Below are 27,399 nucleotides of genomic sequence, written 5' to 3' on the forward strand. Positions count from 1 at the left end.
CCCCTCCCCTCCCACTTTGCACCGCTCTGATCACCTCTCTTGCCACAATTGCTCTCCTACTGCCCCTCCAGATTTCTTACCTCTGTGCATTACCTTCTCCTTCATTAGGTCCAGAGTTTACCATGCTCTCAGTAGCCCAACAATTTCTGCAAGAAGGGTCTGAGTCTTCAAATGAGAGGTTCATATTTATCACTAAGGTCAACTACAGGCCTGGAGTCTGGGTCAAGACTAAAAGGCAAATCTGTCCATCAAAAGACATCTCAGCAGCTCTGCTGCTGCATCTCTGGAGACCTGGAGAAACAGCTAGAAAGGAACAACACTGGATCCCCTCTCCTACCAGCGAGCTCACTATGACCTGCCTATGAGGAACAAGGCAGTGCTAAGACGCCAATGAACTTGCTGATGTCTCCAAGTGACGCAGAGGTAAAGAGCCAAGCAGCAAGTGGTCCCTGGCTCTATAGAATCCTAATTAGGCCTTACTGAAGATAGCATAGCAACAAGAAATAAAAAATCGGGGGACACAGTGCTCTCCAAGAAAATAGGCCTGGAAGAGTCACAACCAGGGCATGTGGCTCATGGGGAGATAATTCCCAACTTCCCAATCTGCCCCAACGGCTCTTTTTGAAGCCAGCATCTGAAACATGGAGATTAGCAGCATACGGTCCAAGCCCCACCCTGGAGCTGACAAGCTCATGTCCAGACAGCATTAGGTAAGTGCAGGAGGAATGCAGATTTCCTGCTGCTCACTCAAAGAACAGCCAGTCCACTGCAGCCCTGGGAGCCAACAGCCTCAGCACAAGACAGGAGCAATGTGCTGTTACCTGATGGGTTGTAAAGGGCTCAGCTCAACACTGGTGGACTCCAGAAAGGCACTGCAGAAGAAATGAAGCCGGGTTTCCTACTGATTCACATTCTGAGGGTCTTCAGCATGGCTTCTTGGGTGTCTAACAAAGCTAGCACATTATCCTGATAGAAGTGGGATCTTTCTCTTCTACTTGCCTGCTTTTATCAGATCTGGAAGAGACTATCATCTTCTAACTCTCTGTCAAGGTTTGGCTGAAATATGCTGAATTGTGAAGGAGTGACAAAGGCTGTTAGTTAGAAGGACAGACATAGCTGTTGCATAACCTTTGCTTAGGGAATCAGGTTAAAACTGGCAAACTGTTTTTAAAGCACTTCTTTTGACATTTTCCAAACAAAATTATTCCAACTTTAAAGTTAAAATGACATTTCCACAAAGTGCCCTAAAAGAGGTTAAATAACCCCTCAATAGCTGACACGCAACATGACAAAAATCAGAAGAGGGAAAAGGTTCATTAACACTTCCATTTAATTGCAAAAAGTAAAAACTTTTTATTCTTCTTCTCTACATACAAATCTCATTTATTTACACACTTTACAGGCTTTTCCCAAGTATTTACAAAGTTTGCAATATATTAAATTACAACAATCCATAAAATTCTGCATTAATTGCATATTTACATTCTTTTTATTTTTTATCCACCACTGAATTTATAGTGTACAGCATTGAAACAGTCTTTACGCATATATAGCTTTACTTCCCAGCACCCCTGAGCCTTTATAACATGACTCCTCTCCCCACAGAGAGAGAGAATTCTAAAAATAAATCACCTGTCATTTGTTTGAATCTTCAAAGGAAAGGGGAAGACCAGCATCTCCCTTGTTTAACTCAGCAGGACATTAAATATATCCTTTATGAGAAGTAGTTTCCTGAAGACAAGAATATATAACTCTACATATAAAGTTTAGGAAGAGGAGAAAGGTTTCCCAGAAGTAGAAGTTCTCTGCACACCCACTGCAAGGCCCACCAAAATGATCTGGCCCCAGAAAGTGCTCAGCTCTGTGGCTCCCAAGGGAACCAAGTGGGAGCCAGAGAACCTGGACCACTGAGCCCAGGATTGGACAGATCCTGTAGACTTCACTCTCCAGAGCAGCATTACTGGTGCGAGCAGGAGCATCACGTTGCTGAGATGCTGGCATTCACACCTCGAGGAACGTGCTTTACCACTCTCCATCTCATCTCACTAAGGGAGTTCCCATGCTGTGAGCAGGACTGCTGAGAAAGGCGTGCAAGGCTTGCTGCTGGAAAGTCAGGGAGGCCAAGCCAGAAGAGAAGGGAGGTGCTTTTATCCAGCCCTGTTCCTTGCAGTAAAACCAGCTTCCCTGACAGACTATTACAACAAGAAGACTAGCAGGAGAAGTTAACGGCCCAGGATACACAGGAAACTTGACCGTAGAAAGCTCTCCAGAACATTGCAAAGGGAGTTTGGGGCTGGGATCTGCAGAGCTGCCCCAGAGGAATGTGTGTGCACAATGCCAATGGGGAGAGGAAGAAAGACAGAAAGGAATCAACAGAAACTGGCAGCTTGCCCCCCACAGGGGATACTGATTTCCTGTTACTGAAGAAAACAGTACTCCTTTCTCCTCCTTTCAATTACCCTGAGTTCAGGGCTGAGTGAGAGCAAAGGTCAATGACCCCTGCTTTTGGAAACTATCTTTAAAACACAGTCCAGATGTGGCACAGTCCAGGGTGGCAGCCCATCTCTCTATCTTGACAAGCAGAAGAATGACCCCTACACATCTCCGCCCACTAGGTTCTTCGGTAGCACCAGTTTCAGGGCCTCACTAGTGTGATTTCAGAGCACCTTTGCAGTCTGTGGGATTTCAGGTGTGCAGACATCCCTCTCCCAGCTTAGACGTAAAGCGCTCTGAAGCATTTGAATAGATTTTTAAAATGAGGATGCACATATTTACCGGGCACTCCTCTGAGCTGGCCAGTAAAGGGGAGTATTATGCAAAACAGCACACACACTTGGATATACAAGTACCAAAGTGAAGCTAGTGGCAAGGGAGACTGTGTTGGGAGACACACCCTCTGTGACTCATCCAGATCATGTTCGTTGCTACAATGTCTCGATAGCTGAGAAAATGGACACATTCTACTCCAGTTCTACTCCAGACTGAGCAGCTCATTAGGAATTGCCGAATTCCCTAGGGAGGCCACAGACTTTGGTAAGGTTGTGTGAAGCTGAAGCCGCTGATGAGGAAGATGGCCACTTGACCAAGATGCCAAAACCTCCTTTTTTTTCCTTACCCATGTCACAATGCAGAAGGCATTAGCATAACCTTTCTGGCAGTTGATTACAGGAGCTACTCAAGATGCTGCACTATAGATTGAGGCTCCACGCTTGACAGCAGCTATGGCCAAAATCAGCTCTTTATCAGCAAATAATTGCCGTCCTGTTTCAGTGTAGCAGCCAATTCCTTACAGTCCTTGGAAGAAGAAGAGAAAATATACTGGAAGTTTAAAAACAAATGATGTAAACTCCAAAGGGAGTAAGGTTTGGACATATGCAATATATCACCTAGACACAGATTTGGAAACTTATGAAGACACCATAAAGTGCACTTCAAAAGCTGACAGTCCAGATTCACCATCATCAGTCCAACCAGCTGTAACACACTGAGGAGGGGAGAAGCAATATCTAAAAGCACCTTTGCTAATCAGGCACAATTTTGCTCTAGCGCCCCTCCTACCCTCAACCTAAACAGCAGCTGTAAATAGATCCATTTTCTCTGCTATTTCTCAAAGGAGCCAGACAGCCACAATGACTTAAGTATGACTCCCAAAAAGTAGGCATTTCACAGATACTTGAGAATTGTCTCTGCAGCTCTTTTACAAGTTTCATTCAAGGACACTTAGAAGTAACAGCATCACCAAATCACCTGCAATCTCTGCAACAAAAGGTCCAAGCAGGTTCTTCCCGTATACAACTCCAACCCAACGAAATGGATAAGGTAAAAAAACAGTAAGAGGTGAAGTAACCTTGTCAGTCTTTGACTTGAGAAGTGCCAAAGTGCAAATAGCAACAGTCACTAATGTGGGCCCTCTGATGATTCTGCCATCACTGAATTCCCAAATTTCCATTAACTAAGACCCAGGCTTTAAGAAGAGCGAGAGGGGTGGTGTGTGTGTCTTGGCATGTACAGGACTGTATGTAGTGTCACAAGTCCAAAACACACTCCAAGCATTAACAATACTAACATAACTCTTATTAATTCAGTTCCCTTTGACAGCTTTGCTACAAATTAAATGTCGTCTTCTGTTCTGACTCAGTCTCTCCCTCTTTAGTTCTACTATATCTGATGTATGTCAGTTCAGTGTCAAGGACCAAACACACTGACACAGGTGCTGAGGTTGCTCTCATTAGCTTACAGGAAAAAAACAAGTGTTACGCATAGAAATATTTGTAATGCAGACTAAACTCTCCCAGGCTAAACTCTTTGGAGTGATCTGGACTGTCCTCTGCCTTATCTTTCTTAAGGAGCCAGACATGGTCATCCAATTTGGCAGCTTTTGTCAGTCCTTAATATGATTAGTAAGACGTTTGCTCCCATTCACCTGCTTTTGCTCAAAAGCAAAGGCTGGGTAGACATTTTTCCAATTGGTCATTTTAAGTGTACCTAAACTATTTACAGAGAAAAAGGTTCTTGCTTCTAAGAACAGAGTTAGCTTGCTTTCAAACAAAACCCATTCCAATTTCATAGTAACAAGTGTGAGAGTATGTCCTGAACCCCAGCCCTGGCCTATGAGTTCAGCTTTACACATCTGTAAATGATCTTCAACAGCAGGAACAGACCCAAAGGATCAAACTTGGAAGGGACTGCAGCATCCACAGTCCGCAAACACTGAAACCAAGTCTCTCAGGATACTGGATAATGCAGTGCTCAAGCAACAGGAAGCATGCAAAGGCAGCTTGGAAGGAACTTAGGAAAAAATCAAAATTCATTCTGAAGACAATGTATCAGATCTGGAAGAAGTTGGTACAAAAAAGACAGTGACAAGGAGATGTTCTGGTGCTCCTGCAGGTACCCCAAGTCAGGAACACAGGCAGTACTTCTCCTAACAGAATATATATGAAAACAGTCATGCAACCCCAGTATCTTAGGTGCACAATCACAACATGAACTTATAAAAAGCTTCTTTGCACCCAGCTCCACCTCCATCCAGAACTACTGCACTCCTAGCACCATGACCACCAAAACTTGCATCGGTGTTTTTATAGGAAAGGAAGTGGGGGCGGAAAAAAGCACAGTTACTATTTGACTCAATTACAATTTGCTGATAGAGAACAGTAGAAGAGCGATCACAAGACACAAAGAGCCCTGAACAGATTAATTTGGTACAAGAACAATGCTGTGGGTGAGTGTCCCTGCCACTAGGTTGGGAGGCTCATGTCAGCCCTGAAGCACAGAGCTCAGGTTGGCTTTGCAGGGCACACTGTTGAGGCACACAGCCATGAGCGTGATGGAGAGATGGAGCAGATGTGGGACATATCAATTCCCTTTATAGAGCTGGCCTGCCAACACAGGCTTCAGGCTTCCTCCCCAGGAGGAACGTATACAGAAATGTCACACAGACCCCTCCACTCCTAACCTCCTCCCACAAAGATTCAGAAGTGCCATAATCCACAAAGGTGAATCTCATCCTGAGACATCCCTCTGTTGCTCCTGGAAAACGCCTTTGCTGCCAGCCCAAGGCTTACCTGAGGGGACAGGGAAGGTCATGAATAGCTTGAGCTTCTCCCAAAATACATCTGAGGAAGGGCAAAGGATCAGGAAAACAGTCATTTTTTAACACTGTAAACATGCAAGGTGGCAAAGCTGCCTGCCACAGTTGCCCCAGGTCTATCGCTTTCAAGATGTTGCCTTGGCTTCACAGCTGAAAATCTTCTTGTCCTGGAAGTAGTTGTTTTCCCACCCACTGTCCTTAGCTAGCAGCTCCATAACAAACAACCGCCGGCTCTGTCCCTTTGGCCATGAAGCTCATCATCCAGTAATCTGTGCTGGCATAACCTTTGGAAGACACATTAGATGAATCAATGCCTAATCATTGCTCACATTTCCCACAAAGTGGTGGGGGTATGCAGACACTCTTTGTGAAGAGCCTGCCCTCTGTGCCACACTGGGTTTGTAACACCTCACAGAGCACAGTCTTGCTTAACCCCAGCTGCCCAGTGTTAGGCATCTCTGAGTAACCCCAACTACCCATTCAGCATCTCACAGTATCCAGTTGTTTGTGTTCCAGGCCATGAATTCCCACATTCAGAATAATCACATTCATATCTTGCTGCGAACACTGAAGGCACACGAGTTCAGAGGTGGTAATGGCACACATCACCTTCTCAGGTGTCAGTTATGACAGATCCAGCTGGAAGAAGTCTCCTGGCTTTAACGGATCTCACAGACCCTGCATACCACAGTGCAGATACTCACCCAAATCTCCAGCTTCCAGCTCCACCTTGAACATCTCACAGTGTTCTCTGCACTTGTCCAGAGGTACAACAGTCAGAGTGAGCTGTCCGCTTCCAACAGCAAAGAGGCCATGCAAGCTGTAGCTCTAGGATGAGAGCAGAATATTTCAGAAGCCTTGACAGACCCTTTTCTTGGGTCTGTCTAATCAAGAGACAATCACTGCCCTGAAACAAGGCAAGACAGCACAAATCACAGGTTTGCTGCTCCCCCCAACTACCAATAGATCACGGCAAAACTCTCCAAGACAATGCAGGCCCTCCACACCCACAAAACCTCACATGAAAACAAAGGAGGAGATCAGGCTAGAAGAACCCATTTCAGTGATGTGCCTCCATGGCAGGTATCTCAGAATAGATGAAACTTATTGCCAGGAATTGCTCCAAAAAAGCACTTCTCAAATGAATTGTGCCCCATTGCACATACAAAGTCCATCCCTTCACCACTATAGTGCAAGGCCAGGACATAAATTTGAGTGGAGCTGGGACATCCCATGGGTATTTCTAATTGCCAAGGGAGATGGACACAGTGTACTAGCAGCACAAAGCTATACACAACACACCTCCTTCCTCCTCCTGAATGGTACAGCAACTCTGAGATGCCATATTACACAGGGATGGAAAGAACCGCTACAACTCTGCATCCACTGAAAATGTCCTGCAAAACCCCTAAATGTGTGAAGCTTATGGATGACAACTCACAGACAGGGAAATAATGTGATAGGGATGAATTTCTCACCTTATTCCCCAAATCTGGATGGCGTATGAGGAAGCAAGTCTCTAGGGACACTGTCTTGTGGAAAGACAATGAAGAGGAAGTGGGGAAAAATTCCTGCAGAATCTGAGTTCTGTCTACAGATTTGCTCCTAAAAAATAAAAAATCCAACCTGTATAAATAAAACATGTAAATATATAAATAAAACAACCCGTATTAGAGAAAGATCACATTATGACAATGCTTATATTTAAGTCTACATCCAAGATCAAAATTGTTCACTAAGATCAATGCTTGATAAACATGGAGGCTGATACACTCCCCCTTTTTGGAGGGGAAACTGAGGCAGAGACTAGAGAAGCTAAAAGAGCACAAACATCACTCCTAAGAGCAAGATTGGACTTTTCAGCTGATGAACCTGCGCTCCTTCATATCCTTTTAGTACCTGCTGCAGGCCCATATAAACAAGGAACAAACACATTGCCTTAGATACCTAAGAATTTTCCTCCTCTCCTTCCCTCAAAATGATCCAAATTGTCAATCAGAGCCAATAATTACAAAAATGCAGAGAGGTGGCATTGTATGCAACCATAACTGAGACCACATGGCAAGGTAGTGGGGGTGATGGTGGAGGTGGCATGTCTAAGCATATTCTCTAGGCCGGGCAATACAGCTGGAAAAGGCAGGGTTGGGTCTGTTATTTTTACTGTTCTGTAAAGTGGCTTGACATGATTAATACTGTTATACTCCAAGTCTGTCTGCACAAACCAAACAGGACACTACCTGGCACGTTCGTATGAGCAAAGGAGCAGTCTGCTCCACTGTGGCACCTTCCCATGTTACTTCTTATCCACATGAAAAGACTTTGCTAACATACAGGGTTGCTTCACAACCTTAGAGAGTTCTGAATTGTTCAAATGTCTTGTAGTCACTCTAAAAGCTGTACCACAGTTAACAGAGGTCCAGGATTAGGCCAGGCTGTTTTTCCTGAATGAGACCAAATACAAATTACAGGATCCATTAGTGTTCTGGTACTTCTCAGTGTTTTGCAAAAGTCATGGTACCTTTTCTCAGTTGATATTAAGGGTGGAAAATTTTCCAGAGGTTACTAGAAACGTAAACCGGTTGCCACAGACCACAGCCCAGATGATTAATATACGGCCTAAAGAATAGGACTGAGCAGTCACTAGGATATTTTTGTCTTGAAAGGGGAGCAACACATGAAGTCCCAATGCGTAACATTCCATTTTTAGTGCACAAGTATTCTGCTTGGATCCAGTCAGTGTCAGCAGGTGGACAGCACCTATAACCCACACCTTTTCCTCTTCACTCCAGTAAAAGTGCAACTTACAAGCTCCTGCTAACACACAGAGGCAAAGCGTGGGTACCCCTGAAGACAGGATATATACATCCATCACATCCTTTATCTTTGACTCACCAGGGAAAGAAAAATGGGAAGCTCTGTCTCGGGAGGCAGCTCCACAGTTCAGATGAATTTTCTTCTATTACAACCTCTGCCAGTTCTGGATGCTGGGACTGAAAGTGCTTTAGTTCTTCATAAGAGAGATGCTGTCCTGTCTTAAACAACACAGAACAACAACAAAACAAAAAAAAAGTTGTGCACCTGGAGTTTCTCCCCTCTCTCATTTCCATCCCACTGAAGAACATCCAAGAGTAACAGCCATAGATTGCTAAATTTTCAACCACAATGATAATTACTCAGAGGAACAACTTGCTAAGGTTGCAGAGAGCTTTCCACCCCCAATATTTTTTAAATGGGGCTAAATGTATTCTTAGATATATGTTCCACCTGTATAAACAATTTGAGTTTGTGGTTGAAAATACATGGCAGCGTTCTTCAGCTGGTGCTATTCAAGAGCTTGGACTAAGCATCCAGCCTTATGAATCAAGACATTACCTTGATTAGAAAAGGCTGAGACCTCTGGAGTTCTTCTGATAGTTCTCCAAAGTCTGTCACAATCTGAAGGCTTTTCACAGAAGAACATGCTGTGCAACATGCAGGCAGCGTAGAAGTGTTTTGTCTACAACCTGCTGTCCACCAGTCCTGGCATTCTTAAAGGAAATAAGAGAAATGTGTTTAATAAACCAAAAACAAAATGGAAAGGAGACAGACTCAAACATAAATTCATTATCCCTAACATGAAACACTGAGATTACTTATAGCTTCCAATGGATGCAAGTTACTCAAAAAAGCAAGCTTCACTGGGGTAGGGAACATTTCCAGCACAGTTTGAAGATGTTGGAGAATTGGCTCATGGTTTGGAGAAATGGGAGAGCTGTCTATTAACTCCACTTCTCTGTATATATAAGGCATACAGGCCAAGTTACCCTTTCGCTATCAACATGAGGAAGGCAACCACCATATACAGCGCAATGAAGTTGAAACAACTCCACAAGCAATAGTGCAATCCAAAGAGCATTTACAAGTGAGGCATCCAGAAGACAAAATTACTTTAAGAAAAAAAAGTATCTCCAAGTTGAAAATAGTAACTCTAATGTGGTTAGTACTGATGCCATGAGCCCTGCTAAGACATTCCTGAAACCCTGCTTTTCTACCAGCATTAACTTACAAAGACTCTGTCCTGGGCAAAGTTTGCCCAGTCCCCGATATGCAGAGGATGCTGGGAAATGTGGGTTTTCACCAAGATGTGGTGATGATATATTATTCCTTCATCTCTTGCATTGACTTGAAGATAAACTGAGGAGAAAAGTCCCAACATGAGGAAAAACTTTGCAATATATGTAGCTTATTAACTTGATACACAGTCCCTCCACCTTCCTCCTGAACCACATCTATATCCGTTTTAAGTTCCAGAAATCATTGTTACACCACCATCAGCTAAACAGGACTACAGTGAACATTGCATATATCTACTACTTCAAAAATATAATTTTTCACATGAAACTATTATTTGATGCCTATATCCTACCTCCCTCCTCCAACTTGCAGCTCTCCCAGCACAGAAGAGTAAGCAAACAGTAACAGAATTGACTTGTTCCTGCACTGAACAAACAGGACAAGAGAAGACAATCCTGAATATCCCATGTATTTCTATGTTAAGGCACCTGCAGCCACCAGACTAAAAGGACTTGGCTCTGATTTAGTGGAAGTAACAGCTTTAATCCTATGGGAAGATGTTTAACTTGGGCAGTGGCAACAAACCCAACCAAACACCTGATCTGTCAGGGTGGGTTAGGAACCCAAGGCCCTGGCCACACCTCACATGAAACATCCATAAATCTACCCTCATAACAGACTCATCTGTCCTGTCCAGAGCCAGCAAATGTCAAAACAGCTCGGGTCTCCTGGGCATTTGTGCAGGCCACCCATTTGGGAAATGGGGTGAATGGGAAAGAAGAGAGAGAAGAGACAGTGATGCCTGTATGAAAAATAGTTGGGAAACCATTATACACAGCAGCTCTTCAGGCATGCAGCCTTTGTGTTACTATGGTCATGGTTTCCAGCCACACTGACGCTCCTGCTGCTCATGGGTCATAACCGATGAACACCACTTAACAGAAAAGCATTTGCTTAATTTTTCCCCTCTGACATCTGCAACGTACAAATAGTAACATTATAGAGGGTTTTAGGTTCATCAGGACATAACAACAAAGAGCAGATTGGATATATTCAGAGGAAAAAAGCAAAACAGATCCCAATCAACTCACAAATGCCACACCTATTGCTGGTATATGGACTGAAAGGGATCAGGACATAATTCCTAGTCTTTCTGGAAAAAGCATCCCTGTTTTTGAGGAAAGGGGTAAAAAGGCAAAACAAAGTAGAAAATCCCTATCGCAAGCAGAAGTCCCACTCCCATGAGAAACTGCTCCAATGCATTTTCCCTCCCTGTTCACAAGAGAAAAAAGAAAATCTTTGTTCCACAGGCTGTAGAAAACTTCAATTTTACAACAAAAAAAACTCAACTCATGAAAAACTGCTGGTCAGCAATGGGAAACAAAAGGCTGAAAGATCTCTCCAGAGGAGGGGCAGTCACCATGAAGAGAACAAGAAAAAATATCTTATGGTCTGTCATGATACAGAGAGCAACATTACTATAATTTCTTTCTGTGCAAAATTTAGAAAGTTCATCCTACATTGTTAAGCCCAGTTGTCCCTAAATTTTCTCTCTGGGCTCAGGACAGTATCCCATAACTGGATACTAATCAGCTTTGACGGTATAGAGATTGATTTCTCTTTTGAGCTAGGCTGGTATATTTGCATTCTCAATTACTTGATTCAGGAGGTTATTTCTTTTCCCTATGAATAACCCAGGCAGAGCACAGTTGAGACACATTTCAAACGCCACAAGTGAGACTGTGGGATTTTTTTTATTTTATTTTTGTAATTGATCTTTTAGATTTATTGTTGAGGGTGTTAGTCTGTGCACTAGCATGTATGTGACTGGCATGACAAGTACAGGCAGCGAGAAGGGCCTGCACTTCCCAGGGATGGAGGGAGGTGAGACTGCACAAAGAGCAGAGGGCATGCAACTGCACACTGGGGACCAGAGCAGGAGTTTTACCAAGGATGCTTATTTTCTCTTTTGATTACACTCACTGCATTCCTTTTACATTACCACCCTGCCCAGACACCCTGAGGATTATTTTGGTTTAAGTCATGCACACTGTGCGCATGCATAGCTTGCTTGGATATTGAAAAGAAAGATGTACTCTTCATCTCAATGCAACCATCACGTGCAACTGTCACACGATGGCTCTATCCACTCACATTCAAATGTTAAATTGTTGGGCGTGTGCAATTATCCCTGTGGAGTTTGACTGCAGGAAAGCAGCTGTAGTACTGACACATACAACTATTCATTACGTGACGGAAGTGTGGGCCAGACCCAATGAACCTCTCCTACACGCCTGTGCTTTCTCACCCCTCTTTGAGGAGCAGGCTTCACTTCGTTACACAGAACTTGTTCTCTGTTGATCACACTCACTTAACGCTTCCTTTTATACTTAATTAGCTCTACAGAACAAAATATGTCTTCTCCCTTGTGTTTGGATAGCTCCTAGCAGAACCAGGGCTGAGGACTTCCAGCTTCTAACGTAGCACAAACGAAGAGATGACAGCTTTCCTTAAAATGCATCTCTGAGTAATGCTGGCAGGAGTTTATAGCTGTACTTTCCATTGTGTAGGGAAATAATTTTCAATTTACAATTAGTTTAAAATGAGCACCCCACCCTATTTGGCCATTTTCACAGAGGATCTCCCAAGCTTCTTGGCTGTCCTCAGACCTACAGAGGGGTGTGTGCACACAGCCCCAGAGATGCTAGGCGTGTACAGTCAGATGGGAGGCTAAGAGTTTACTGAGAAGACCCAGCCCTGCTTTTACCCACTGCAGTGAAGCAGTAAAACTTACAGAAACTTGCCCACATTGATGTGAGACCAGGAGAAGGGCCAGGTCTCTTAACAGACCATATAGAGGGGTAAGTATCAGTCTGATGGCAGTGCAACAAGTTCAGAGTGAAGCCATCTAGCAGGGAAACCTTTTGCTCCAGCATGACACAGGAAGTCAATGGCTCTTCCTGACCCCAACAAAGTGCTGGAAACAAAATTGCAGAATTGCAGGTGCAGAAGCAGCTTGCTGGCTCTCCAACAAGCTGGTTTGCTTCACAGCACTCAGGACTGCAAGGCTGAAGAATTCTCTACTAGGCAGGTGACAGCTAAATTTGCACAGGAAAATCTGTTCCAGGGGATGGGGGCCTCTCCCAAGAATTTGCAGCCACCCTAGATCTTCTGCCACCATCACCTACAAAAGAAAGCTTCCCAGAGGACTGTCTAATGCACTAAGCAGCTCCACAACCTGCAAAGGTTGGTTCCAAATCCTCAATTCATCTTTCTGAGCCTGACACTCTTCCCTAGTCCTGCAACGTAATTTGCTAGAAACCAGTTCCAGGAATATATGAACAATTTTAACAAGCCTGGAATTAATTCAGGACTCTCAAGAAAAGACTATACACCTGTCTATACACTGAACAGTCACAAGACATTTCTCTATCCTTTATTGTAGGTCTACTGTATGGCTTGACCGTACTATTTGGCTGCAAGTATTCCATTAACCACAACTAATTCGGACCACCCCTCACAGGGTTCAACATACCATCAAGAACTATACCTGTAAGCAGGGTGGGTGAGCAGGCAAGCCTAAGGGTTCAGAAAAAGCATGACTAACATTGGAGAACTGAAAGGTAGGCTCAGGATGGGGGTGGACTCACCTGGGCCTGGCCCACTGCCTCATTGATGATGCTGCACTTCAACCACAGTCTTATTCCTATGTGCTAGATGCAACAATGAGAAGATGCTGATCTCCACATTTGCCATGTTTCCTCACATTTGTCAAAATCAAGGGATTTTCAATGTGGATCTGAAAAGACCCTTAGAAAGGAAGAGGTTAAGACCTCAATCTACCCTCTGCTTTGACCATACTTTGGCCCTTTACGGATACGCACCCGACAGCCAGTAAGATAACTCCTCCATTCATTTCTGTAGCTAAGGCCCAATCACAAGCTAGTTCTTACAGCTGACACAGGGCAGAGCTTTTTAAAAGACACTCGGTCCCACTTGTAAAATTCCAAGTGATGTAGGGCCCATGAGATCCTCAGTGCTCTGATTTCCAATTACTACCACCACAGAAAAGCTGCAGCTCTTCCTCCATTTGAATATATCTAGCTTCCAGATGCTGGATTTTACCATGCTGCTTTCTATTATTTTTAGGACATGGATTTGCAAGGTCTAGCCCTTAACCTTAAAGTGAAGTTGCAGCTCATAATGTACTGTTATTGCTTTGACAGCCAAAGAATATTGCAGGCCAGGTCATCCTTGCTCCTGAGATACGACTAGCCTCTTGTTGCTTTGGGACCACTGCAGACTTACAGACACTACACTTCTCAAGTAAATAGTTTGCATGCTGCTGAGCTATACCATTGTAGCAGATATACTATAAACTTATCGTTGTGCCTCCTTTCCCGGACTTTATGTAAAGATAAAACTGTTTTAAAAACTCAAAGCCATCAATTCATGATTACAAATTCATGATTATTCAAAGATATCAATTCATGATTACATGTCAAGACAAATTCAGGCTAAACCAACAGGTTCCTGAGTAAGTCAGAAAGCAACAGTCAGAAGTGCTTATTAATTACAGTGTGGAAGTTCTGATTAAGGAAGGCAGCACAGTGGGTTTTTAATAATACACCATGCAGAGCTTCTGTTCCGCACAAGATCCTCACCTCTTTTTCATATTGAACATGTCTGTAGCTCTGATTTTTCTTAACGCATTTATACCAGTAGAAGTACCTCCCATTTGGTTTCAGAGCATTTGTAGGAAAAGCTAGCAACAAAATAACAGCTACAAGTAAGCCCATCAATAAACACTTATTTTTGTTCTGGGTAAAAAGTCAACAGCTCATGTAACTTCTCACTCATTTCACTAATGGGTAACGGCTGGTCAAACAACCAAAGGATGATTAGTCAATCTCTAGCAAAGCACAAAAATGACCTTGATCCAACAAGACATTGTGAAATCAAGTCTGTTCAGCCTAGCCCAAGAGAAACTCTCAGACCACTGGGACAAAAGAGCGTTACTTCCAGGACAAATCTGCATAACTGAAGGTAGGCATTAAGCTGTCAGAAAATCCTCCAAAGTTCACCTGCACCTCTGGTTACATGCCTTAGAAGGCAGCCTGTGCTGCTCTGGCAGTGTCTAGATGAGCAATGTGGCTTGGAGGAACAGCATGCATTTGAAGCAAATCCCTCTCAGATTCTTCCACTTGCCTGACAGTGACTTGAGTCTGCAAGAGGTCTGACATGCCCATATCACTAGTGCAAACCAGAGCTCTGTTACTCTGCAGAGCTCTGCCTCTGCAAGAGGTCACATACGGCACAATCACTCCAGGGAAGCAAACCAAAATGAGAATTCACTTGCTCTGCAAATGAGTAAACGAGATTTCTGGGGACATCCAAATATAAAACGAAGAGTTTTTTAAAGTTCTGGATTACCACAATTATTTTAAGCTAGTTTATTTGGATTTGCTAACAGTAAACAGTCCACTGGCTGAATGAAGACCAAAGTAAAGCAGTATTTGAAAACTGTTTGGCACCAACCTACACTGCAATATCAGCCTTTTTTTTCCCCCCTTTGAATGAGCCGACACAGGTGTCTGTTGGCCAGTCTCAGGTTACATTATTAAGGGTTGTTTACACATACGCACAAATCAGATAAATTAGTAGCTGCATAGGGATGGGAGGGAGCCCTGTCTGCAACCCATGTCACACCTCAAAATGGTCAAGCCCCTGAAGTAGGAACATGAGAGTATGTAAAAACAGAATAGCAAAACAGCTTGAATAGGCCAAAATGCATTAGGCTTAGGAAAAAAAACAATATCCATTGTAAGCAAGAGGGGAAGGCTATGCTGGAGGCAGGAAAAAAGGTCAGTTAGTGATTAGACCACTAAAATGAGCAAGAAGTTGGAAATCAGACCTTGAGTTATGCCCCAAGCAGCTTTCTTGTTCAAACCTTTAATTCAGAGAAGATCCATGTTCCTTGGGCTCGTACATCAGTGAAACCAGCAGGTCAGATGCAGCATGGGCTGCAAAACCTGCTAGGAAAAACAGTCTGAATACTAAGATGCTTAGCCCACAGGGAGCTCAGGAAGCAGAATGTACCCCCTCAGGTGAAAAAAAAAGGCACACTGGATGCTCCCTTTCTGCACAGAGCTGAGCCAAGGATAAACATATTTCAGGGAAACAGAAAGAAATCTGGCAGCAGCTGGCCCATCACAGGCTGCCTGCAAAAGGTTAACTGCAAAAAGAAGCCAGAGCCTGGCCAGGCGCCAAGGCAAGCCTCAAGCTAAATTGAAGGTGGCCAGACAAGAGGCAGAGGCTGCAGTCTTCTCCCAGCTGAACAGCTCCAGTAACCCAGACTGCTGTGACCCATCCCCACAAATAGCTCCCAGAGGCACATCACAGGCCCCAGGATGTGACAGTGACATGCCATTTACAAGGTCTTGCTTAAACACAACTCCTCCAACAGGATTCATTTCTCTAAAATAGGTTCTGTATAAAAAACAATAAAATGTTTTTTAGCCATTCTGGTCTATACAGAAGGGAGCTTTTAACACAACTCTTCTCTGAACTGGGGGTAACTTATACAGGATCACTTTTATAGGTGTGTGTGCTTGCATATGATTTTTGGGGTGCTGAGCAGCTACTGACCCAGTTGATTTTGAGCTGTGTATTTGGTAAAGTTTGGGCCTCATTATTGAAGCAAACTGGATTTTCCTTCAGGTTATTACAGGGGTTATTATCAGCATATGAATTGTCAAGTTGTTGGATGAGAGCCAGTTCATTCGTCATTGACCAACATGCATTGTGGAGGTTTTTGAGCTGCAAGGACTTACTGTACTTATCATAGGCAGACATATGAGTTAATGCAAGAGAAACATAAATCCTCATCAATGCTCTGTGTGGTTGGCAGGGAACAGTTACCAACGTGACATCAAAATTAACATTTAGATATCAACAAAGCTATAAAGATGTCATACTGTCACAAAAGGAAGAACCACTAATAAATATGTAGAATGTTCCCCATTATGATTTTAAAACTTCTGTTAAAGAAAGAAAATCCCTTTTCATTTGCCTCATATTAATATATGCTCCAAGAGCTCCACTCTCATTATCTTTCCTCCTAACATTTGCAGGGGAGATGGAAATACTCGTAGCCTTATTTTGCAGGCATAGAACAGAAACACAGAGGGAGTGACTTGTCCATCCCAGCCTATTAGGAAAATAGAAATGAATCCAGATTATACAGGCTCTACTTTCTCTCCTAGGAAGTTTTGTGCTAACCCACAGGCCCAACCAAAATTATCTGTGTTGCATGCAACAGACTGAGCCCAGAGGTCTGCAAATCTGCAACCTTCATGGGGAGCTGTACAACATGAAGTGCCAAGTTATCCAGCTAAAAGAAACATGCCCACATGATGAGAGGCGTTCATCCTTCCCAGAGCAAGCAGCATGACCCAGCACTGAGGTTTTCACAAGCTCTGCGTAAACACAAGCACAGGAAGAACAAATGCAAACCACATTTCCGTAGAACTTTTCCCCATCCAAAGGGACCTTGGTTCCCAGCCCTGGGAAAACAGCTTAAAAAGAAGCACAGGCGCCAAACCCAAGAATCTAAGAGTCACCTTTGAAGACACAAAGACTGGTAACATTACTTTTAATATGTGAATTCATACAGAGGAGAAAGCAAGAAAGCAACAGAACAGAAAGACAGGCAAAGAGGAAATTTACTTTGGACCTAATCCTACAAACCTAATGCAATAGTCGCAGCTTTGTGTGCACTGCTCTTCACCTTGTCTTTGTTGTAACAGCTCAAAGGTCCTCCCACATCCAAAGGCAGACAGGCAGCCTTTCTCATCCACAGCACAGTTCCTGGGGTACAAGGGACTAGAATAAGGGTTAGGAGGAAAGCAGGCCACGCCGAATTGGAGGGAGAGAAGAGCAGCATCCTGTATCCCTGCTTCTCTCAAAGCCCCTCCACCACCCTAGTTTGGGGCTCTGTCACTTGGAGAAACTAGGCATCCAAACCTGCCCCATAAACCTGACTGCTCAGGCCACATCTAGCCATGGAAGATGCTCCAACCTGCAATCCTGTAGACTTGCCCAAAATCTACGCTTCCAGAACAGGCCCAGGAGGTACAGCATAACCCCAGACTGCAGCCCCACACAGGCAGGCTGCCCCTGCCTGCTCCAGAGGAAGTAAAACAAGCCACCCATACACCCTGTGGCCAGGCTTCATCAAAGCAATGTGGACAGGGGAATTCTGCCAGCATTGCTGGTGGACCAATATAGTCTCCAAACTGCAAACAGGTGGTGTTCAACACAAATAGCCCAGGCTGGATTTGAACTGGTGTCTGAGCCCAGGAAACTTCAAGTTTCATCCTCAGCCCCCTCAAAAAATTAATCCAGCAGGTATATACACAAGAACGGAAGATGAGTAAGTATGTTGAGTCCCTTGGCTAGTGTTTTTCTTCTGCTGTGCAGACTCTGCATGGTGTCTTATTTGCAAATGAAAAATGCTAGACCTGCTTACAAGACCTCCTATCCTCACATTCTTGTCAATGAACAGGATAACAAACGGTAGCATTACCCCCTCCCTTCAAGAGACCGTAAGGCCAAAAGAAAGGGAAAAACATTACATTGTGCAAAAGGAAGTAGTGAGAGAGAGATGGAGACCACCCAGCCCAGCCCCATGCCATTCCCTTTGTCTATCCCTCATTAATGATTTTACCACACTCCATCCAGCAGAGAGCAGTGTGACACAAGCACTGCTGGGCCAGCACTAGGAAAGGCCTGGTAGCCACAGCTGCCCTCTAAGAAGCCAGGACATGAGGGATCTCCACAGGAATCCAGATGAGGTTCAGCCTGGGTGCTATACTCTGTCATTCAAATAGTCAGACTCTAACTCAGTTTCTTTCTCTGAGGCTAGATCAAAGTTACCCGAGCCATGTCAACTCATGTCAAGTGGTTATAAGAGCCATCTCTTCACCTTTGTTTTTTCTTCCCTGTGAGAGATTCTAATGAATAAGGAAATGAACAATGGGGGATACCCTGACCAAGCCATGCAAACTCAAATCAACAGAAATCACACATCAGCAGAAGAGAGAGAGAGAGACGCAGAAAATGCAGAATGGTGCTGGCATTTCAGGGAACCCTTTTTAGCTACAGCAGGTAGGTCAGAACTATAACAGAATCCCACAACACAATGAGCTGCGGAAGTTAAATATAAGCCACCCAAGAGCATGGACACGAGAGTTTGTTTTTACAGTGAGCCAACAGACCATCAACTTTGTGCCACATCCCTGCTCAAAATAATTCACAGTCTTTGTATTTTATCAGAGAGGCAGAGCCCATGCTTATACCACTTGCCAGCTTAAGTCAATTGAAATGATTAACTGAGAATGAGAAACGTTCATACTTTCTGTTTCTATTATGCCAGACTAGTAATATCTGTCATGTTCCTTTTCCATGATGGGACCATCTCATTACGAAATTATCTAGCTTCCTTACACACATTACGCTTAACATTACTTTAACTGCTATAAGCACTGTAGGCTCGCAAGCCCACAGTTCTTTACCAGTATGCCACTTGGTAAAAAACACTTTTCCTTAAACCTAGGTCACGCGCTGAGGTTTCTACATGCTGCTCACAAATATGAAGACAAACTGTTTTTGCATGCTTACTCAGAAAGAAAGTTGACATTTATCCAGCATAGCTATCACACTACAGTTCCCAGAACTGCAAAGATTTTTAGAGAAAGGAGAACCCTTGTGGAAGATAAAAACGTGTTAAAAGCAAGGAAAAGAGTGCAAGAAGAAAATGATGAATTTAAGAGAAAATATGCCTCAGCACCAGTGAATAGAAGGGAATGTACCCTAGCTAGAATTCAGGATGCTGTTTTTAAGTACAGTGGTAGGGGAAGAGAAAACCATGGTGCCATGTCAATACCGCATTTGCTATTTGGTGTCTAAGGAGACACTCAAGTGATTCGCATGGCTGGTATTTAACTTGGTATTTCTTTCTAGGGTTATGTTACAGCAGAAAAATCATTTCCTTACTCTCGAGCATGTACTTCTTAGCAATAGGCAGAGACAGCAGTCGGAGGTGACCAATGAGGGAGCCCCAGGAATGGGCTCTGGAGAGCGGAGCTTCAGGTGGCAGCAGGCTGTATGGCTGGATCACGAAGTAAACAGTTAGCAAAACCAATCCCAGCATGAGCAGGCCCTGTGAGAGAAAACAGCCATGTAATTAATTATATTGCAGTGACCTGATGCGTTTTCAGAACATGACACACCTTCTGGCTGTTATCAAAGGACTGTGGCTGTGCACTGTAAGATGAACACTCAAATTTTTCACTGTGGCTCCTCATTCAACTGCAATTCTATTTACATACACAGGGAGTTGTCACCCAGTTTCACTGTTAGGGCAGTTCCAAAGATGAAGTAAAGCAGCCTTCAAATCAGACCCATGCAACTTCATTCATTCATTTTAGCACCGTGAATAATCCAGCACCAGAGCAAGAATGATCTACAGATGGTTTTGATTCCTCCCACCTAACCAAATAAAAGCTTGCACTTCCACCATGCCTCTTACACAAAGTTTACAAAGCCTTTTGTAAACATCCGCCAAGCCTTGAAACACTTTGGCAGCGCTGGTGCCAGCTCCCTCCCTCGTAACAGAACCTCAAATAAGCCTTAAGGAGATGACATTATGCATTCCCCCCCACCCGGCCAAAGTCAGAAAGAATCAACAGCAAAAACAAGAACAAAAGTTGAAAGTTCAAAATTCCGGTTTCTTGTTCTCCTGACTCATTTTTACATCTTGTGTATGATAGAGGGAAGACAGAAGGGATGGATTTTTTTCTAAATAGAAACTATTGTGATGATTTTTCAAAGACAACACTAAAACACTATGGAATATTATGTCAATAGGAAGCTTTACATACTTGTAATATCTCCAAGCTACCTAAGAGAATGGAATCCTTTCACCCACTTTGTAACACTTTTTACAACATCTTCTAACTATGGTCCTCAAAACATTTTTCTGTCATCAAGCACCATGGCAGTTGATTCATTTTATTGACTAGAAGGAGAATAAAGATAGGCAGAAGCTCATGACAGGGTCAGAAACAGAATATGGATGTTTTCATTAGTCAACCCTGAACTTTAAGAATCTCCTTCCTTTCCACTATGTGTGCTGACACTTGGAATCAATGCCTGAAAAAAAAATAAAAATCCAAAGGCTTTGTTCTTCAATAATTTAAGGAAAGGGGGGCATTGACATATTCAACTTTCAATTCATATAAGCAATTCCAAATCTTGGTCATCTGTCTTCTTTTTTCAGATCAAATTCTGGAAGGAAGGAAAGAAGGAAGGAAGCTACACTTAACAGTTTTTTGAATAAAGGACTCTGAAAAATTAATCAGGAAAACACAATGGGAAACAAAAGGCTCAGGTGCCAAAGGAGAAATTCAGATCCTCAAATAGCCTGTACATGCATAAGACACCTTACCTTGTAGACAGCCACTAAGATAGGGTAGCGTGGAGGTCCCCTTTGGGGTTCATTTCTTTCCAAGAGCTGCTTGATGAATTTCTCAATAGCTTTTTCTGACATCCCACACTGGTGGCCAGTCTGTCTCACTAGATCAATTGTCTCTGATAGCTTGTCATAGATGCTGAGGTCAGTGGCTGAAAGCTCCATGGCCTCCAATGAAAAATCCCTATGGAAAGATTCGATACATTAACAGAAAACATAACCCAGTCATCCAGTTCAACACCAGCATGCGAAGAGAGATCTCAGGAACACCAGAATGTCTAGACAAGAAGGAAGGTTTCTCTGGAGCAAGCCCATTCACTGACAAAGACACAACATTAGCTGCAATCTTAATAATCTCTGGTAGTCCAGTACCTCCAAAGGAACAAAAGAATATGTAAATTTTCCTGAAAACAGGAAAAAAACAGTAAAGATTCACATTATGTAAATGAAAAAAACTTCCCAGAAATCACTGAAAGTTCATTTATTCATCTGTTCCAAACGAATCTGTCCCATAAAGTGTTGTTCACCAAGGACGAATGCCAGCAACAGAAAGTTGATCACCACACACAGTAGCCAAGCAAAGCTCTCCTGCACTGTAACTGTAGTCACTTATTTTAACGTAGATTTCTTTTCATTAAATCCCCTGTCAGCAACTAAGTACAGAACAGGGAAATGAGCAGCATGTGCAGGGCAAAGTTCAACAGTTTACAATTTGTTTAAATTTTTGCAACCTAATGTCCAGGCCAACTGATTATTGAGTAACAGTTACAAGATAGCAGCACAGTCTGCAGGCAAAAAGAAAACTCTTGCATTCTTCTGAAAGGTTGCCTTCAGGTCATTCTTAAATGCAATGTAACTAAAACTGCAGTAAGAACTGCATTGTGAACTCAGGACAGAGACAAAATGGCATTTGATAGCAAATTACTTTCCATCGTGAAATTTCAACAGGGAAGCCTGTAAGAACACACCTATGAGCAATCAACATTAAAACACAAAAAAAGTGGTTCTGCTACCACTCCTCCTGCCTGCCACAAAGGATGAGCCTTACAATATCAAGAGCAGCAGATAGGGCTGAAGAAAAGATACAAAGAAATAGCAGAACAAGGAAATAGCAGGTAGTGTGAGAATCCCATTGTTCCAGACATTTAGCCTTGACAAAACACTGCTGATGTAATAAGAGTATCTTTGAGGTCTTGCTTTGCCTCTAGTTTCTGAGATGGGAAGACTCGAACCTAGATCAAACCAACACTTCTCCTGGAGTCACAGTTTAGCAATGCATTGCCCTGAAAGCACAGGCTGAGAACCATCACAGAGAAACTCAAGGAGCTTGACCAATATACCCAGCTCACAGCTGAAAATGGAAATCAGGCCCCCAACCCCCTTTTGCTTTATGTACTACCTTGACATCAGTAACAGCTCACAAATCCAGTGTGCTGCTTCACCCAGTGCAACACCTTGCCCTGCTAAGTCTGTTGCTGTACTGCAATAATCACCTAACTTCACACAGGTTTTCTCTGCATGTGCCTCACAGTACTTTCTGCATTTTAAAAACACAGGTCCATTTTGCTCACTTGAGAACAAGCTGACAAGCACTGAGCAATATGTTATTTAAACTTAGATTGGCTTTGCTGTAACCCATCCTGGCTGCAGACACGGGACAAATCAGCCATAAATGTACGTATGTATATACCATTGTTATAAATGAGGTCTCAACTCATTATGAATTTTGTAATATTTATAAAACAAATATTTCTAAAAGGTATAAAAGGCAAGGAAACAGTGCTGGGTGTGCAGGGAGTCTACACTCCACCGACACGCACAAACAAACATCAAACATTCTAAACATACAGAGCATCGCTTTACATACTAAACGCAACTATGCCTATACATATGTACGATCAGAAAAGGTAACAAACAATCCTCCAAGTTTCACGACTCAACAGTCTCCATTTTCCACTCCTTTTCTTGATTACATACAAGTCTCCATTTTCCATTCCCTTTATACAATATGTCTTGCTTTAAGTTGTCAAGCAACTCGGTCTTCAGGCCTTATGTATCCCATTCTTCCCGGATCAAAGAAAAGCAGATCCATCTCCTTTTCAAGGCCAATAGGGTCTGGGTCAAAAGGCACGTCCAGGTCAGCAGGGGGCATAACAGCAAAGGCCTGCGATGGCTGTAGCAGCAGAGGTGCCCATGGCGTAGCAGTTGGATCAGTAAAGGAGCCCGCAGCTCACTCACTATCTGGGAAACCACACGTGTCTGACTGTGGTCCCACAGGGCTCTTTAAGGCCTCAGAGACTGCTCGCCAGGTGCCGAGCAATCCCACTGCAACCTCGTTGCTTTTAGTTGCAGAGTCCCACAACTTGACCTCAGTTTGGTTCCATATTTCAGGCTCATAAACTGTCTGATTGTTAATAAGGAGAACAAGCTGTAAGGTTACCAGGACAGCCTTTGTTCCTAAGGATGTATGATTCCCCATAATGTGCAACTGCTTACCAGCGAGAGGCAGTTATGTGCACGGGTCCGCTTCTCTCAGCTTGAGGTTCTCTCCAGCTCCGGTGTGCCTATTTCCAGCGACTTTCTGTACGAGCTTCTCTGAGCGGTTTGCTGAGTTTGGCCGAACCTATCTTCATGAGGCAATCAAAGTGCCTGTTCCCATCCTGGTCTCCATTCTGCCAGCCTGTTCCTCTTCACTTCTTTTTCCTGCTTCTTTATTGAAGACGTAACTTAATCATGTTGCCTTTTTTATCTTGAGGGCAGGCTCCCCTCTTATACCCTTCTCCCCACAGCAGTTCTTTTCAAAACACCTTTTCATTGGTCAAACAACTTTGAATGCAACAACAACAGCAAACACCCAGAAACATCCATGCCTTAATGGCTGGAGAACAAGAGACCAGCTGGAGAACAAGAAAACGGAGACTGCATGGAGTCTCCTGAATCACCCTTCTTTGTTCCCTCTAAACTCTTTTATATTCCTGATGGCCTCATCGTTAAGAGTCTAATGTTATCTCAACCACGGGGTTTTCCAACCCCCATGGCCACATTCCCAAATCTCATCCTTTTTTATTAATGTCAACCATTTTCTGGACACGAATTACCACTCCATATATAACACCATGAAGTAAGATCATCTTGTTGGCAACCAAACTTGAAATCTGCTTTGCCTTTCAAGAACTGGCTGACAGTTCTCCTCCTAAACCCTGGGTTTCTAGAAGTCAGAACTCAAGCAATGACATTTCTAATGATTTTCTTCAATAGTAAGGTGTAGTTTTGGGGGAGGAGCGGTGAAGAAAAAAAAATCAGTATTACTACTAACTTCAGCAACTACTTCTCTCTCCCAAGATCAAGTCCATGTTCTGCTCTTTGCACATCTATGTGGTCACATGGTGAATCAGGAAAATTACCTGGCTGAAAAACAACCCATATTTGTTTAGTCAGCAACTGCCTAGGCATCCAGCTCAAGTAGTTAATGTCAGATGTTACATTAATTTATTAGTTAAAATAAATTGCATTATATCTGATTTCAGCCCTAGAAACAACAAAAGAGTCAAATTGACATTTTAAATCAAACACCAAGCATGCAAGAAGAACATGTTGCACTACACTGCCAGGTTAATTAGTTCCTGGTCCTGTTCTGCCACCTTTCCTAGCATTCTAGGCAAATATTTGTCCCAGATCTTACTACCCGAGCAGCTTCATGGGCTGGCAAAACTACTCCAAGGCAGGTTTGATCAACATCTTATTATGGAACGTAAGCTCTCCAAGGCAGGGACCTTTTCTTCTGGTCTGTAAAGCACCTGGCATGCATTTGGTTCTATAAAAACAATTCATTGCTTTACTAACTCTTTCATTTATGTAATACCCCAATTCATAAAAGAAGCAAGAGCCAGCACATCTGCATGATATTAAATCCTTCTTTTTTTTCCAGCTTTTAGAATTACAGTGGTTGCCTTGACACTACAATTGGTATGCTAAATGGTCTGAAAGGTTACCTAGCTTCCTCTTTTACTCCCATGTGCCAAAGCTTTTTTTGCATGTGAAGCTCTCCCATGCTGAATTCCAACAGATTCAGTGAGCTTCCTCTGTGTGCAGAATCTCTCCTGAGCCACTTAAAACAATTATCCCTACAGAAATGCTGTCAGACATGACAGTTTCCCCCTTTCCAAATAGCATAGGCATCCTACTATACTAAAACGCTGAGACACATTTTAGTTCTCCCCACCTCTACATTTGTATTCAGCTCTGAGCAAGTATGTTTGAGGACAATGCCTGCAAGTCACAGGCGGTCATTTAAAAACCCTGTATAGTTTGTTGACAAATTCAACAGTAATCCATGTTTTCAGCTAAGAAATAAGGCATTATCCTAAGACACTGCTTTGAGAACAGATAGCTTTATAAATAATAATACATTATATTCCTTCCCATCAGCACAATAAGACTAACAAAATAATAATAAGAGACTACTGTATCCACTTAGCTGTTACACAATGAGTCCTTCCACACAGCAACCTCTCAGAGGCAGGCGTTTTAAACTAGAGAACCCATATGGTTAGTGCTATTTTTTATGAACTCCACCAACCCAAGAGGAATAAGCAGCCCCTCTCTGCTGGCCAATCCACAAACAGAATTAGCAGCAGATCTTGTCCTGAAAGGTTTCCATTCAGGCACCCAGTCCGAGCAGCAAACTCTATACAGGGCTTTGCAGAGAATATGCTCTGCCTCCATGACGTACACTGGAGCGTTTGGACTGAGGCTTTAAAAAGACAAATATTTAGAAAGAAATGCTATTAGAGAAGTCTTTAAATGGGAACAGCAGTTTTCATTGCCATCTGGTAAACCCGAAATAGCAATATACGAGAAAAATTTTAACCTGCTTTAACACCATTTCTGCTGCCCCCTGTACAGGGGAGAAGGGGAGGGGGCGGCGGCGAGCCCTGGCCTGTAAGTTCCCCGCCCTCTCCGGGAAGGAGCCTGCATCCCACCGCTACGTTAACACGGTATCGCCCTTATTTATTTCTAAGAACCTCCGTCCAGGTTTTAACAAATAAACAAACAGAAGCAGAAATCACCCCAATCCCCGCAGCCGGGAGCCGAAGCGCGGAGGCGGGGGTGGGGCGCATTCGCGCCTCAGGCCCAGGGGAGCCCCCTCCGGCCTGCCCGGGCCACGACCACCGGAGGGGGCTGAGGGCCCGCTCGCCCAGCGCTGGGCTCTCGCCCCAGAGCTCCCAGCACCCCGCTGCCCACCCCGCTTGCCGCCCCCTGCCTCACCCGGCGGCCGTCCCTCTCCGCCGCCCGGCTCCGGGCTCCTCCCGCCCGCGGTGGGGGCGGGCCGAGGGGCCGCGCCGCTGCTTCCTGCTTCCGGCCCGGCCCAGCACCGCCGCGGGGAGCATCTCCGGCTGCCCCGGGCGCCCAGCGCTAGTCAGAGCCTGGGACTGTCCTGAGCACCCTCGAGACAGTCCCCACCACCCACCGGGGCCCAGTTCCCCCTGAGACCACCCACCCAGCAGCCACTTGACACCAAAACCACCCTGAGGTCCCCCCAGCGCCCTGAGAACCCCCAAAGACCCTCCCAGCACCCACCGGCGTCCACAGCGCCCCGAGACACGCCACCGCCAACAACCTCTCCCGGGCACCCCAATCACCCTATTTGCGTTCCTGCACCTGATGTCGCAGCACTCCCGATACCCTCCTCCAACCCCACGCATCTCTAATCCTTGCTTCAAACCCTGCCCCCTGCGGTGGTTTAACCTGGCCGGCAGCTAAACAACACACAGCCGTTCGCTCACCCTCCCCACTCCCTCTCTGGGACAGGGGAGAGAAGCGGGAAAGTGAAGCCTGTGAGTTGAAATAAAGACAGTTTATTAAGACAGGAAAATAATAATTATAATAATAACAATAATGATGATAACAGTACTACTACTGATAATGTGTACGAAACAAGTGATGCACAATGCAATTGCTCACCACCCGCTGACTGATGCCCAACCTAACCCCGAGCAGTCTGGCCCCCCTTCCCCGGCTAGCCACCCCTATATATTGTTTAGCATGACGTCAGATGGTATGGAATACCCCTTTGGCTAGTTTGGGTCAGCTGTCCTGGGTCTGTCCCCTCCTAGCTCCAGCTGCACCCCCAGCCTGCAAGTTGGCAAGACAGAGCAAGAAGCTGAGACGTCCTTGGCTTGGTGTAAGCACTGCTCTGCAACAATTAAAACGTCGGGGT

General features: G+C 44.1%; 1 protein-coding gene across 7 annotated transcripts; it reads right to left on the minus strand.

Moving 5' to 3' along the window:
• Nucleotides 1–1,312: 1,312 nt before the first annotated feature.
• Nucleotides 1,313–26,583, minus strand: C27H6orf89 (chromosome 27 C6orf89 homolog). 7 transcript variants are annotated; one of them, XM_072028480.1, is made up of 10 exons: nucleotides 26,448–26,526; nucleotides 24,496–24,587; nucleotides 23,676–23,888; nucleotides 21,156–21,363; nucleotides 19,703–19,868; nucleotides 8,966–9,120; nucleotides 8,486–8,625; nucleotides 7,072–7,219; nucleotides 6,298–6,421; nucleotides 1,313–5,877 (listed from the first exon to the last, which is right to left on the minus strand). In XM_072028480.1, exons 4-10 carry the CDS (start codon nucleotides 21,342–21,344, stop codon nucleotides 5,792–5,794), a joined length of 1,008 nt encoding a protein of 335 aa, XP_071884581.1. In that variant the 5' UTR covers nucleotides 21,345–21,363; nucleotides 23,676–23,888; nucleotides 24,496–24,587; nucleotides 26,448–26,526; the 3' UTR covers nucleotides 1,313–5,791. The 7 variants fall into 7 exon arrangements, with proteins under 7 accessions (XP_071884581.1, XP_071884580.1, XP_071884584.1 ...); XM_072028479.1 differs by lacking the exon at nucleotides 24,496–24,587 and having other exon boundaries at nucleotides 26,448–26,531; XM_072028483.1 differs by lacking the exon at nucleotides 23,676–23,888 and having other exon boundaries at nucleotides 26,448–26,527.
• Nucleotides 26,584–27,399: the final 816 nt, after the last annotated feature.

The sequence above is a fragment of the Anas platyrhynchos genome, chromosome 27 (assembly GCF_047663525.1).
Source record: "Anas platyrhynchos isolate ZD024472 breed Pekin duck chromosome 27, IASCAAS_PekinDuck_T2T, whole genome shotgun sequence".
NCBI lineage: Eukaryota > Metazoa > Chordata > Aves > Anseriformes > Anatidae > Anas > Anas platyrhynchos.

Coding starts and splice junctions, on each gene's coding strand:
- C27H6orf89 (XM_038168476.2), bottom strand. CDS start 26,569: ATGCTCCCCGCGGCGGTGCTGGGCCGGGCCGGAAGCAGGAAGCAGCGG. Junction 9,121..19,702: donor TAAGAAGTACATGCTCGAGA/GTAAGGAAATGA, acceptor ATTTCCTTTAAG/AATGCCAGGACTGGTGGACA. Junction 7,220..8,485: donor TTCCCATTTTTCTTTCCCTG/GTGAGTCAAAGA, acceptor TTATTTATACAG/GTTGGATTTTTTATTTTTTA.